The sequence below is a fragment of the Gordionus sp. m RMFG-2023 genome, chromosome 4 (genome assembly GCF_954871325.1).
Source record: "Gordionus sp. m RMFG-2023 chromosome 4, tfGorSpeb1-WG-v2, whole genome shotgun sequence".
NCBI lineage: Eukaryota > Metazoa > Nematomorpha > Gordioida > Chordodea > Parachordodidae > Gordionus > Gordionus sp. m RMFG-2023.
In genome coordinates, this window is record NC_088778.1 from 32,404,188 (window position 1) to 32,417,502 (window position 13,315).

Sequence of the window (13,315 nt, forward strand, 5' to 3'; positions counted from 1 at the left end):
ATTTATTTATTTAAAGAAGATGATACATTATATAGAAAGGAATAGGTATGTATTATCGTATAAAAATATAATATTTATAATTGTATCAAGATACATAATTTTACAAAGACAAAAACTGCTAAATAAAATTTAAAAATCTCTAATAATAAAATATAACACGCGCAACAATAGGAATTTAGGGTTTCCATAATTTTAGGATTCCGTCGTCGCTAAAGGTAGCTATGATATTTTGATAAGGGTGATGGGCCATACCAATAATGTCTTTCTCGTGAACCTGCGAAAAAAAAGGATACAATAAAAGGGTGTAAGGCGTTCAAAACTAGATAAATTTATACACACCCCTCCCCTCTCTAAACTGCTTTTAATATTATTAAAAAACTACTAGCTTAACTTACCATTATGTGTCGTATTCAAAATATCTTATCACATTAAATAATTTATTGAGAACGATTTTTTAAAGTTAGAAAAATTTGATATGATCAGACAGGCATCAATTTTACAAATTACATCATAAAACTTTTTAAATTTTGCATATTTACTTTTTTTGTAATTCAAATAATAAGCTAGAGGAGTTCAAAAGTTGATAGGCAAAATTGTCATAAACACATCTCCTATTTCTTAAAAAAAAATAATCACCTGATATACATTTCCGGTTTCACAATGCGCGCGAAATACTTTTAAGGTCAAATCAAAGTTTTCGAATTTAAAAAAAACATCTTTCTCGGTAAATGATTTAAAATCGTGAGATTATGAATCCCCATAAATTCAATTCACCATAATCCGGATGTTTTAAAATATAATTTATTTTTGATTTTAATAGCTAATTAATAGCGATTGAAATAAGGCCGGGCTTGCAGGTATCTGAACAAACAGTTTTCATTTATTTGTATTGAATTAGAAGTTGTTAGAAAGATTCAAATTCCATTAAAAAAATAGAAATCAAAAATCACGTTTTGTATAAAAAAAATAATAATAATAATAAACTGATTTACAATTTCGGATGATTATAAAAATATTTTCTTCATAAATCAAAGTCCCACAGGGGGCCAGCGGTAACATTAATAAGATATAGGCCTGGCTTGTAAGTCCGGATTTTAATGTTGTATATTTTTCATTTAATACCCTTTTTCATCTAATTGGAATATCAAAATTATAATATGAATTTAAAAAATAAGACAGGAAAGTATTTCATTTTTATCTCATATTTTGTAATAAATGCAATGACATATAATAATACCTAGACTGACGATTCATTCATTAAAATGCATTTTTAAGCGTCGTTAAAAGCAAATCAGCTGGACCCGTCATTTTGGTAACCTTTATAATAATTATTTTCATGTTAAAAACTAATATTAAATTGATAACTTAATTTCTTATTATCTCGATGATCAGGCAATTCTTTAATAAAGTTTGCATCAGATATAATATAAAATTAGGCTCTCGTTTAAAATTTTAATATTTATTACAGTAACCAAGATGGCGTCTCTAGCTGATTTGAATTGATGTACACTTTTAATGAATGAATCGTCAGTCTAGGTATTATTATATGTCATTGAATAAATGGAATAAAATAGATAATTATTCATTTAAATTATCATGACTATTGCCATAGTACCAGTGACCAATGGTATTTTTTTAGATGCAGGCCTGATAACTTTTGATAATTTAAATGATTTTTTTATCTATTTAATTCTTATTTATTACAAAACATGATATGAATATGAAATATTTCCCTCTTTCTTTTAAAAAAATTTGTATTAAAATTTTGATATTTAAATCAGGCCAAAAAGAGAATTATATGAAGGGATTTATTGGAGTGGAACCAGATCTATATTTTTACTGATGCCACCATCGCTATACCCTACCCTATAAATTCTAGATTTGCGTTGGAAAAATTAAAAAATATTTTTGACCATTTATACTAAGCATTTTAGTCCGTTAGAGACATAAGATGAGTTTCATAAAATTTCATTATTATTTTTTAATCAGATTATAATAATAATAAAAAACGTAGATTTTCCTGCAGTTGTATAAAGGGAAAAATTTAACATTACTTACGTTGAGAAAGAAAGTCAGTGTTTAAGGTGAGGATCAAGAAATTATTAGAAAATTTCATTTATAAAATATGCTTAAAAATATCCAAAAAAAATTTTTAAATTAAAGGTACGTTAAGCGTTCTTTCCAATTTTCCCGTGTTGGTTGAGAAGGAGTAGAGAATATTATCCTCAGCCACGCAATAGATCCAAGTACCTTTGGGGGAAATGCAGCAACACGCGAAATCGCCTCCGTCTTCACTACGCTTACCGCTAGTGTACGTTTTAACTATCTGAAATAATTCATTTTTTTGAAGCAACATTTTTCAATAAATTAAAACTATTAATCAATCACAATATTATATATGTCGTATGGGGATTCGGAATCTCTCAATTTTAAATCATTCACACAGGACGATTTTTGGATTTAAAAATCCAGGAATTGTATTCTAGCTCGTGTATAGTATTTACCCCTCGTAAATTTCAGCCATAAACATTTTAGTATTTTTCAATTTTATACGAAAAATCCTTATAAAAATTAATATAAATTAGAAGGAGTTCTAAAGTTCATGGCAAAATTGTTTGAAATTTACAGTTTGGGTAATCTAATACATGCTGAAATACAATTACTGTAATATCAGAATTTTAAAAATCCAAAAATCGCCCCTTAGTAAATGATTTATAATTGAGAGATTCCGAATCCCCATACGACATATATAATATCGTATTTTAAATTCATTACCTGGCCTTGCATGTTGAGAATAGTCAATGTATTGGATCTATTGGAAACGATAAAATGTTCGAGATTTTTGGGAAACAAATGAACGGAATTCACCGTAACTTCGTTAACCGTTCCGAAAGTTTTGAAGGTGTTTACGCAATCTGCATTATATATTTTATAGTTTTATCCCTTGTAAATGGTTTATTGTTAATTTTTAGTCGAATCGACCTCTCCGCCCCTTAAAGGATGCGGTTGCTATAAACTTCGAGTCCAAATAATTAGAGTAAAACAATGAATATCATTATTCGAGTCAATTTAGATCCTCGATAAGTTTGACCGTATTCAATTAGACTGGCGGTGCATTCATAATAATGCATCTGGAGAGCGTCGTTGAATGCAAATCAGCTGGACTCGCCATTTTGGTAACCCATATAGTAATTTTTCCCGTGTTAAAAACTACTATTAAATTGATAACTTGTGCTTCCTTTATTATCTCGTTGATCGGGCAATTCTTTAATAAAGTTAGAGTCAGATGTAGGAATAAATTGGCCTCTCATTAAGAATTTTTAAATAATGATATTGGTAATCAAAATGGCATCCCCAGCTGTTTTCATTGATGAACACTTTTAATGAACGCATCGTCAGTCTTGGTATTATTATATGTCATTGGTTAAATATAACGTTTTTTTAAATCACCCCTCCCCTTCCTTTTTGGTATATTGGGAAGTTTTTTTCAGATACATGTCTCTCTAAAATTTAAAAACGTGCCAATCCACCTAAATTTTAGATAGATTGAAATTTATTTTTAAAATCTCAAAAAAAGAATAAATTTGAAGGAAGGAAGGAAGGAAAGAAAGAAAGAAAGAAAGAAAGAAAGAAAGAAAGAAAGAAAGAAAGAAAGAAAGAAAGAAAGAAAGAAAGAAAGAAAGAAAGAAAGAAAGAAAGAAAGAAAGAAAGAAAGAAAGAAAGAAAGAAAGAAAGAAAGAAAGAAAGAAAGAAAGAAAGAAAGAAAGAAAGAAAGAAAGAAAGAAAGAAAGAAAGAAAGAAAAAAAGAATAAATTTAAACTTTATGTAAATATAATAAGATAATTATTGTAAAATGAAATCTAAATATATATTTTATAATTCCTCTAGGTAAATAGGGCTGGTAAAATTCTTAATTTATTTTTAGAAAAAAAAAATACGTGCTGGAGAAAAAAATCTATTCTGGCAACGTTATTTTAATAACAGTTACATATATTTGTTTTCATGCGGAATTAATGATATTAAATTGATTATTACTCTTTTAATCATGATACATCTAATATCTGCCCATTTATGCCTAATTTAATACATTACGTGTATATAACAATAATATTAATGATGCATGATTATTTTAATTAAATTAATTATATATATATTCAATTAATTATTTAAATTAAATGAAAGGCAAACTCATTGGATTGCTTTATATGTCCTTTAATTTTTAATAATAAATAAAATTACATGTAAAATATAGTAAAATGTGAGGCATAATATTATTTTTTTTAAAAATTGATTTTAAAACAATTTGATTTTAATCATGGTAACTCTTAGATGAAAGATAATCTTGGAAATATACTTTCATTTAACTTTTCTACAATAACTTTATTGTAGTATAAGTTAGCAACCAATACAAGGTAGATAGATGGAGCAAAGGACAATTAAAAAGTTTAATATGATGATAGCCAACCACAACAAGAATATAACAATTATGGAAGAACTACCACACGAAATTTCTACATAAATCATAGACAGAAATGGTATCCCAGACCTTACTTATACAACTAAAGTATTTTTCACAAAGAATATTGATTATGTTGCCAGATATCAAATTTTTGATAGAAATAACAATCAGGGACCTGCAGAAGAACCAATTGCATGCATTTTTTTTAAAAAATATATATTTATTTTTAATTTTAATTAGCTAATAATGGCGCGATTTAAAATATACGGCCCGGCCTGGCCCGGGTATTTAAAAAAATTAAAATACGGCGCGGTACGTGTAACCGAGACGGGCCTGCAGGTCTCGATAAATAATCACGGCTGAATAACGGATAATATAGACCATATCGTTACGAATTTTTCAAATATCGCCGTTATAATAATAATTATAATTCAAAGGATATGAGAATAACCAATAGAGATATATTGATAAGAAAGAATGAATGAATGAAAGAAAAGGATGTTTTTTATAAAAAAAACCGTTAATTAAGTTAAATCAAAAATTGTGTAAAGGTTACATCCACGAGAAAAATCTTCCAATCTATTCATTAAAAAAAAAGACGAGTTAATCATTCTTTTTAATTACCGGCCGATTTGGAACTCCAAATTTTGACGCTACCATCCGACGACGCGCTTATAACGTAATGTCCATCGGCAGAGAAAATGGCGCTATTTACGTAAGAGGTGTGACCGCGAAACACTTTAAGGCACTTGCCTGATTTCAGGCCATACATCCTTACAAATATTTTATATGAGCATAAAGAAAAAAGTAATACTTTTGAAAGTGTGAACAACAACAAAAAAGAGTCAATAACAAATCTCCAAAATAACTTGATATGGTGATCATTAGAAGCCGATAGTATCTGGGTGTGATCGCGCGAAAAATTTAGGCACGTGATGCCCTTACTGTGAGCCCTTTCGAAGCTTTTGAAACACGTTCCGTTAACAATCTTCCAAACCTTTATTTTATTCATTTAAATCAAAAAATTTATCGAATACTAGGCTAGAAAAAAAAAAGGTCAAGGTAGCTAACATTATGCAAAGGAAACACTTAGGGGAGCACTCTCTGGTCACTCTAGTTTCAGTAATTCTAAGGGAAGCGTACGAAAAACGGGTCTAATATAATTCGCACAACCCATTCCTCGAACAATATTTCCCAAACCAACTTTTTCAGACCAAATCTCTAATAAATTACATTATCGAACATTTCGCTTCAAAATAAAGTAACCAATTAAAAATCCTTAAATCGATTTTTTTTTCTACAATATATATATTTTTTTTAATTTTTAAAAACTTTGATTTCTCCGTCGGCGGAACCGGAAGCCAGAAGTTCGGAATCTTTGCTGAATCCTAGGGCTAACACGGCCTCTTCCATCATCATAAAATTGTCCTAAATATTTAAAGAGTATAATTTGTTAATTTTGAATATTTATTTGTTCTTTTTATCATTAGATGATGGCTGGCTTAACTTTCGTGCCTTGGTCTTTAGGGAAATCCTTAATTTGGGACTTCAACATACGAATCTTCTTTTCCAAAATATTTAAATTCTAATCCGGTTGACATGGCAGAAACAATTAAATATTCAACATTAACAAATTATATTTTTATACCAATCGTTATCTCTTCACTTGGACATATGTCAAGTGGAACTTTAAAATTTTTAAAAAATATAGGCGACAAGATTAGAGCCCTTACATCAGAACCTAAAGAATATTATTTTTTAAAACAAAATCTACATATTACTATTTTAAAATATAATTATTCATGTTTTTTGGAAAATTGTAGTCCCACCTCGGTTTTAATAGAATAAGGTTTTTATTTTATTTTATATTTGATATGTTAGTTTTCATATAATTTTATTTGGACTATCATTGGAGTAGCAATATTTTAAATTTTTAAAAAGAGATAGAAGAACTAAGACCTAACCCTAAAGGGTGAGAGATACGCCCTAATATTAGTAAATGGAAAAAAGATACGCTTAGAATGGAAAATCCTACAAGGTTGGGAAACGGGAATTTCAGGATTTAACTTTACTTATTTCACAGATTTTGTTCCAGTTTTAAAAAAAATCCCCCCCCCCAAACTAACCTCTGATTGGTATCTCAATTCCTTCTTGAGTTTTCCGCTGATTGGGTCCCACACTTCGATGATCCAATCCTGACTGCCGGTGACTAGATACCTGGCGTCGGGAGAAAATTTGCAGGAGAGCACTTTCGATTTCGAACCGAATTTTATTTTCCGGTAACACACGTTGGGATATTTTTCTTCCCTTTTTTCAAAAATTTTAAAATAGTAAAGAATTTTTTTTTAATTAAACTGCGAGATTATAGAAAGATTAGAAAATACGAAAAAATAAATGATATTAAGGTGGGATTGATAATGATCTTCCCGGGATAGGAATGAAGAAGTGGTTCATTATTGGTTTTGTAAATTTGATTCTAATTCAATATCCTAGAGAGTAATCAAGAGTAATGATGTTACACGGCTCGATTTATAATTAACCCAAAATTTTAGCCAAAAAAATACTACGCAAGTCTTGGAGATAATCTCCGAGCTTGACTTTTTGGCGCAAAAATTTCCAGTTTATCATAATCGGCTAAATCCAGTCATTCGACCACACTTACATAAAATGAGAACCTTCTCGAAATAATTTTTTTTAAAAATCTATAAAAAAAATAATATAAACAAACAAAATAAGTGGCTGTAGTGTGGGGTGGGGAGTGGTGTGTACTTAGTATAATTTTATATTTCTCTATTTCCTACCCCCCCCCCTCCCACCAAAAAAAAACTAATTGTGACAAAATATTTCATATTTTTCATATTAAATTTTTTTTACAAAAAAAAAACAAAACAACTTTTTATTTCTTTTAGATTGTTGTTTTTTAGCTCCCGAAAAAAAAACTTCTTTTCCATCCCTAGCTTAAAAACCTTATCGGCAAATCTCTGTTCAAAAAATAAATGCTACTCAACGCTTTAGGTCAAGGTTCTTGCCAACATAATGAATCACATTTCTTTTATATATTGTTAATTATTGTGTACTTCTCCACTCCTTTGCCATCCACGTCGTCATTATCGTCTTCGTCACCTTCACTCTCATCGGGGTCAGTGCCATCCCCATTGTAATCGTCAGCTTTCCCGCGGGCACGTCTATCTTGCTCTTCGTCGGAGGCACCATCTTGCAAGTTTTTCGAGGATTTTTGTTGTTTAGCCTTTTTAGAGGATTTGTTGCGGGCCAAGTGAGAGGTGTTAGATTTACCCCTGAAGAGATCTATCGAAGTTCCTAGAAAAAAAAAGTATTGAGAAAGATAAATTTGAAGGACTAATACAGAAAAAGGGTCATTATTTAATGATAATTAATATAATGAATAATGCTAACCATGAGGTAGAAGTCCCTGAGACTGCTGCCATTTCAGGGACTGTCCCAGCAACGCTAAGAGTCTGGAAGGGGGCACAACCGTTATCTCTCCACTCAGAGCTTTGGCGATTAAGGTTCTCCTCTTCTCCTTACTAGAACCTTCCAAATATGCCTGTTTATTATTTTTGTTTTTAATAACATAAACTATTAACTACGGATTACTTAATCAAAAAGCCATTGTGAAATAAATCGAATTTAGGGCTGTGCCGATTAGAGGCGCAAGGTAATTTTTTCGCAGCCCGAGCCCGAATTTAAAAAAACTTTTTTGACCGAACCCGACCCGAGCCCACATTTTTTACTGCCGATATTAATTATCAGATCGGTACCGACATTTGGCGTTTTCCCCAAAAAAATATCGAAGGAATCATGGCATCCGAGTTATAGAAATTTTTTTTAAGAATGATAAAGATAGTTTTGCTAACCGCGTTTAACCGCCGAGGCCTAATTTGGCGGGGAGGAATATTGAAAAAAAAATCCATTAAATACGACCAAATATTGGTAAACAATTTAAAACGATCCAATCAAAACTTCGTATGAAGAGTTAATTAACAAATGAAGGAAAAATATTAGAAAAAAATAACTCAAATTATTTTAAAAAAAGAAAAGAAGATAAGCCCCGAAAGTCAGCTGACAATATCAGCCATTCTTGATAATATATATATATGTCATATTAAGGAACTATTAATTAAGCTTTATAATTATAATTCAATTTATTGCTCCAACATTAATTATTTCTCAAGATATTTTGAAAATAAATGAAGTGCATTTTGCCAAAATATGTACCATTTTGCCCCCGCTATAAACTCCCGGATCTTAGCGGATAAACGGTGGAGGGTAAAATTTAAAAAAAAAATTCTGGGCGGATCGGGATCGCTTTTTTTTATTGATTTGATATGGAATTTACCTTATATATCTATATATCAATGACACATATAATAATACTTAGACTGACGATGCATTCATTAAAAGTGTGCATTAATGAAAAACAGCTGGGAACGCCATTTTAGTCTACCCATATCATTATTCAAAATTTTAAACGAGAAGCCAATTTATTCCTATGTCTGAACGCAAACTTTATTAAAGAATTGCCTAATCATCGAGATTTCTATTTAATAGTAGTTTTTAACATGAGAATCTATGTATATAATCACCGTAATCAAGAAATGAACGTTTTCGTATAATCTTAATGTTAATTTTTATTTTTCCTATCAACTTAATGTTAACTTTTATTTTTCTATCAACTTTCCTATCATCTTAATATTAAATAAATCGATGGAGACTATATATCTCTAACGTTAAATTTAAAGAAAATTTTTTGTACATCACGGGATTCGAACCTATGATTTAACGTTTTAAAGGCAAACGTTGTTCCACTCAGCCACCTTCTATATTAAAATTTTGTAATATAATATTTCTTCTGTATGTTATTATTCTGCTATTAAACATTTATTTTTCAATTAATTTATATAATTAAGATCTTATTGTGTTATATTAAAGAGAATACTAACCTCACCTCAAATTATGGTAAGAATGAATATTATTAAATTTAAAATAGCAAATTAAATTATATTTTGTCAATTGAAATGTAAACATTTATCTCATATTAATTTTAGTGTAAGTATTTATATTCAATCAAGGTAAAATTTATTAATTTTTATAAAATTATTTTTATATTACAATTTAGATTTAACAAATAAATTTAAATTATTTACCACCCCAAAATATGGCAGTATTTTTTTTTATCTCAACCACAATATGGGAGCTCTGCAAATAGTATCTCCCTCACTAATCCTAAGTACATATTACAATTTAGATTTAACAAATATATTTAATTATATTTAGCCAATTGAAAAATAAACATTTATCTCATATTACCACCCCAAAATATGCCGGTATAAAAATTTTATCTCAACAACAATATTCGAATTCTTGAAATGACATATAAATACCAATTTATCAATATCTAACCTACATTTTTGATTACAATTTCGTATAATTTACGCTAAATTTAATAAAATGAATAAATAATCACTAAAATTTGTCATTTATTTTATATTTAAAAAAATGTATTTTAAAAAAATATTTCATAGTTCAAGATTTTTTTTTATTCCCGATCATTCTTGGCAGGTTATCAACTAGTAATTAATATATGTACCAAAATGGAGGGGTCCAGCTGATTTGAATTCAATGACGCTTTCAAATTTTTATAATTACATTTAATTCAAGGGGGAGGGAGGGGTTGATAAATAATCGATACAAATATCGTATAGGTTTAGAACCAATCGGATCGGTGAAAAATATGTGGATCGGCACTGCCCCAATTATAATAATATAAAAAAATTCTCGTGATTCCAAGAAATTCTTTTTTTTCCAAGTAAATTACGGTTATCCCTTTTACTCCACCAGGAGTATCTATTTCCAAGTATCGACACATAAAATATCCAATCGCCAATTTTTTCAAAATAGATTCAAACTCCTAGAAATTACTGCCTATTCCTGCACTAACCATCAAAATTTAGGCACTCTTCTCACCTTCCCCGTTTCTTCCACTTTCTCCTCAATTATGATATTTAACAAATCTACCAAAAAATTGGTTATCTAGTTTAAGTAAAGTATTTCTATACCTCTCTCGGATCAAAGTAAGACCGGGCCAATATATTTTCCAAGTGGATGTACCGATCGGGATACTGCTGCTTCAGCATAATCATGGGGTCAGTTTGCCTCAAAAGAGAACGGGCCGCGCCCAACTCTCTCAGCTCTATCAATTCTAATACGATCTAAAGAGAAAACATAAATACATCATAAAATATCTAATTCCTTTTTTTTGTTTGATATGGATAAATTTATTTTTTTTAAAAAACTGTTTTTCAAACATAAAAAACAGTTTTTTGTCAGATTTTTTTTTTATTAAATAAACACAATTTAAGAAAAATGGTGTGGTAGATTATAAGATTATAGTTTATATAAGAATTTTAGTAGTAATTAAAAAACTTTAAAAAAAACAACGTATTTTTGTGGAAAGACAAGGAAAACCTCGCACATGAAAAGCAACCCAAAAAATGGATTGAGTCCGAACATAATTACTATATAATATTTATGTGTTGTAATGAATACAGTTACCTTTCATTTTTCGCCAGACTAAGTATTTAGGGGCAAGGCCTAAACCCCGTGGACCAGGGCTTCGAACCGTTAATTATAGCGGTTCGGTTTAGAATTTATAACGGTTCTTTTCGGTTCATTCCTGTGTTTATAAATTTGATTTTTTTTAAGAAAAATCTTTTTTAATCTATATTTTTATATTTCCTATATTTAATTTAATCTAAGATTATTTCTTACCTAATTAACTAGTAATTTGCCTAATATCCTATTAAATTGAGTAAATAAAGTAAAAACAAATAAGCTTTGTATTGATTACTATGAAGATCATGCCGGTTTAATTGAAAAAAAAATTTTAATTTAAAATCGCTAATTTAAATAGTCCCCAAGGAAAATTAAAATTTTAAATATTAATCATTTTAAGATATTAATTATGTTTTAAAAACCGTTATAAAACCGGGTCAAAAATAACAGTTCGGTTTGCTCTTTCGGTTCGGTTACGGTTCAAAAAATTATAACGGTTAGTTCCGGTTTGAAGCCCTGCCATAGACACTTCCAACCAGCATACTCTGGCTATCGGTATCCATCTTTATTTTATTCTAATATAGCATTATATCATTATTACAAAATCTCTACATAACAAACAATATTATATTATGACCAATTATAAAAGGTTCCTCATGGGAAAAATTTCAACGCCCAATCTTGTGAAAAAAATAAAGGTAACCATATAATATACCAGACACAGTAATTATGTTGGGGGCTCAATCCCTTTTCTGGATTACTTTTCATTTGTGAGATTTTCTCAAAAATATTTTGGAAGTTTGAAGTAGGTAGAAGTGGGACCGGGGCTCATTTTGGTGCTTCTTGGTGAAGAAGATTTATATCAAGGGAGTCTACTATCCCATGGAAGTTCCAATTCTGCTATTGGCTGGCAATTAACTACACAAAAAATACTAGGGAGAAGTATCTTCAACATAATGGACAGCACTTAGCATATAGAGTTGTAAGTAAATGGTGCTCTAAAAGCCAGAAATACAAAACAATCATTGCCACCCTCATAAAGTCTATGGACTTTTAGAAATTTGTAACACTTAATCAACATAAATCCCTATAGTCTAACCTTAAAATATTTTTTTTAATAGGTTGGGCTTGGCTAGGCAAAAAAAATTTTAATGAGCCAGCTTACATTTAATACATAAAAATTATGGCCAACTTTGACAATTCATACTTAAAAATTGTGCCCTGTAAAATAAATCTCCGATTTTTTAAAAAATTAAGATATAGACCTCAAATTTTTGGAATTAATATTGTGGAAAATAAATTGCAATATGATTATTTCTGGGTTTTAAAAGAAGACAAACTATAATACTAAATCTCTAAATAAGATAGTAAATTCATAAAAATAAGTTATTTTTATCTATAAGATCCAATTACAAATAAAGATATTAAAACATAAATGATTTATTAAAACGTGTTACATAAATAGATAGCCATTGATTAGACACATTAAAAATATTTCCAAAAAAATTTAATGGGTTCATAAAATTTTAATAGGCCAGAAAAACAAAAAAATGGGCTAGGCTGAGCAATTTGTGTAAAAATATTTAATGGGCCATTTATTGCAGAGCTATGATTTGTAAGCAAAAATCTTCTAAAAGTTTAGCATATAATGCAAGATATCAACCAGAAAACAAGTGGATAATCAACATTTACTAAAAATATTATTATATTTAAAATACAATAATAATCATAAGAAATGTTTATATTCAATGAATTTAAATAATTTACCTGCTCATATAGATCAATTAATTTTTTATCGGGTAACTTTAAAGGTTTAATATTAATTAAAACGGTGTCCCAATGACCATTATTAATATCGGAAACAAAGCTCTCAATACTATCAACTGTATTTAAAGATATGCCTGTTTCTTCCTGTAAAGTAGCTAAAGATCTTAATAAATTATTTTCCTTTAAATATTGCTGCAACAATCTTATGACACTATTATAGACAAGTTATAAAACATGTTATAATATAAAGGTTATTAAATTACTCTGCTGATTCAATTTCAATGGCCATAATGCGTGTTTTTTTTTTCAAAGTTCCATTTTTATAATAATGAATGAGTGTTTTTATGCTAATGATTAAACATTGACCTAATTTCTTAAATTCTTTTTAACAAGGAAATTTTAATCTAAAATCTAAATTTAGGAGCGTTGTCAGAGGAATATTGTTTAAGTAATTAACTATTATTTTTTTTATTCTTTTTAAAATATATTCAAATATAAAAGGTTTACAAAATAATA

The 13,315-nt window shown here is 29.0% G+C and overlaps 1 protein-coding gene across 1 annotated transcript; it reads right to left on the reverse strand.

The window, feature by feature from the left end:
• Positions 1–60: 60 nt before the first annotated feature.
• On the reverse strand, positions 61–13,088 carry LOC135928843 (WD40 repeat-containing protein SMU1-like). The gene is made up of 12 exons (XM_065465307.1): positions 13,063–13,088; positions 12,800–13,010; positions 10,537–10,689; positions 7,874–8,024; positions 7,537–7,777; positions 6,586–6,766; positions 5,792–5,887; positions 5,329–5,456; positions 5,084–5,232; positions 2,776–2,915; positions 2,168–2,326; positions 61–274 (listed from the first exon to the last, which is right to left on the reverse strand). Exons 1-12 carry the CDS (start codon positions 13,086–13,088, stop codon positions 176–178), a joined length of 1,734 nt encoding a protein of 577 aa, XP_065321379.1. The 3' UTR covers positions 61–175.
• Positions 13,089–13,315: the final 227 nt, after the last annotated feature.

What these genes read in the sequence shown, in the direction of transcription:
- LOC135928843 (XM_065465307.1), bottom strand. Translation starts at nt 13,088, where the DNA reads ATGGCCATTGAAATTGAATCAGCAGA. An exon ending in GATGGCAAAGGAGTGGAGAA is followed by an intron (nt 6,767 to 7,536) that starts GTACACAATAAT and finishes TTTTGAAAAAAG; the next exon opens with GGAAGAAAAATATCCCAACG. An exon ending in TTGGAGTTCCAAATCGGCCG is followed by an intron (nt 2,916 to 5,083) that starts GTAATTAAAAAG and finishes TATATAATGCAG; the next exon opens with ATTGCGTAAACACCTTCAAA.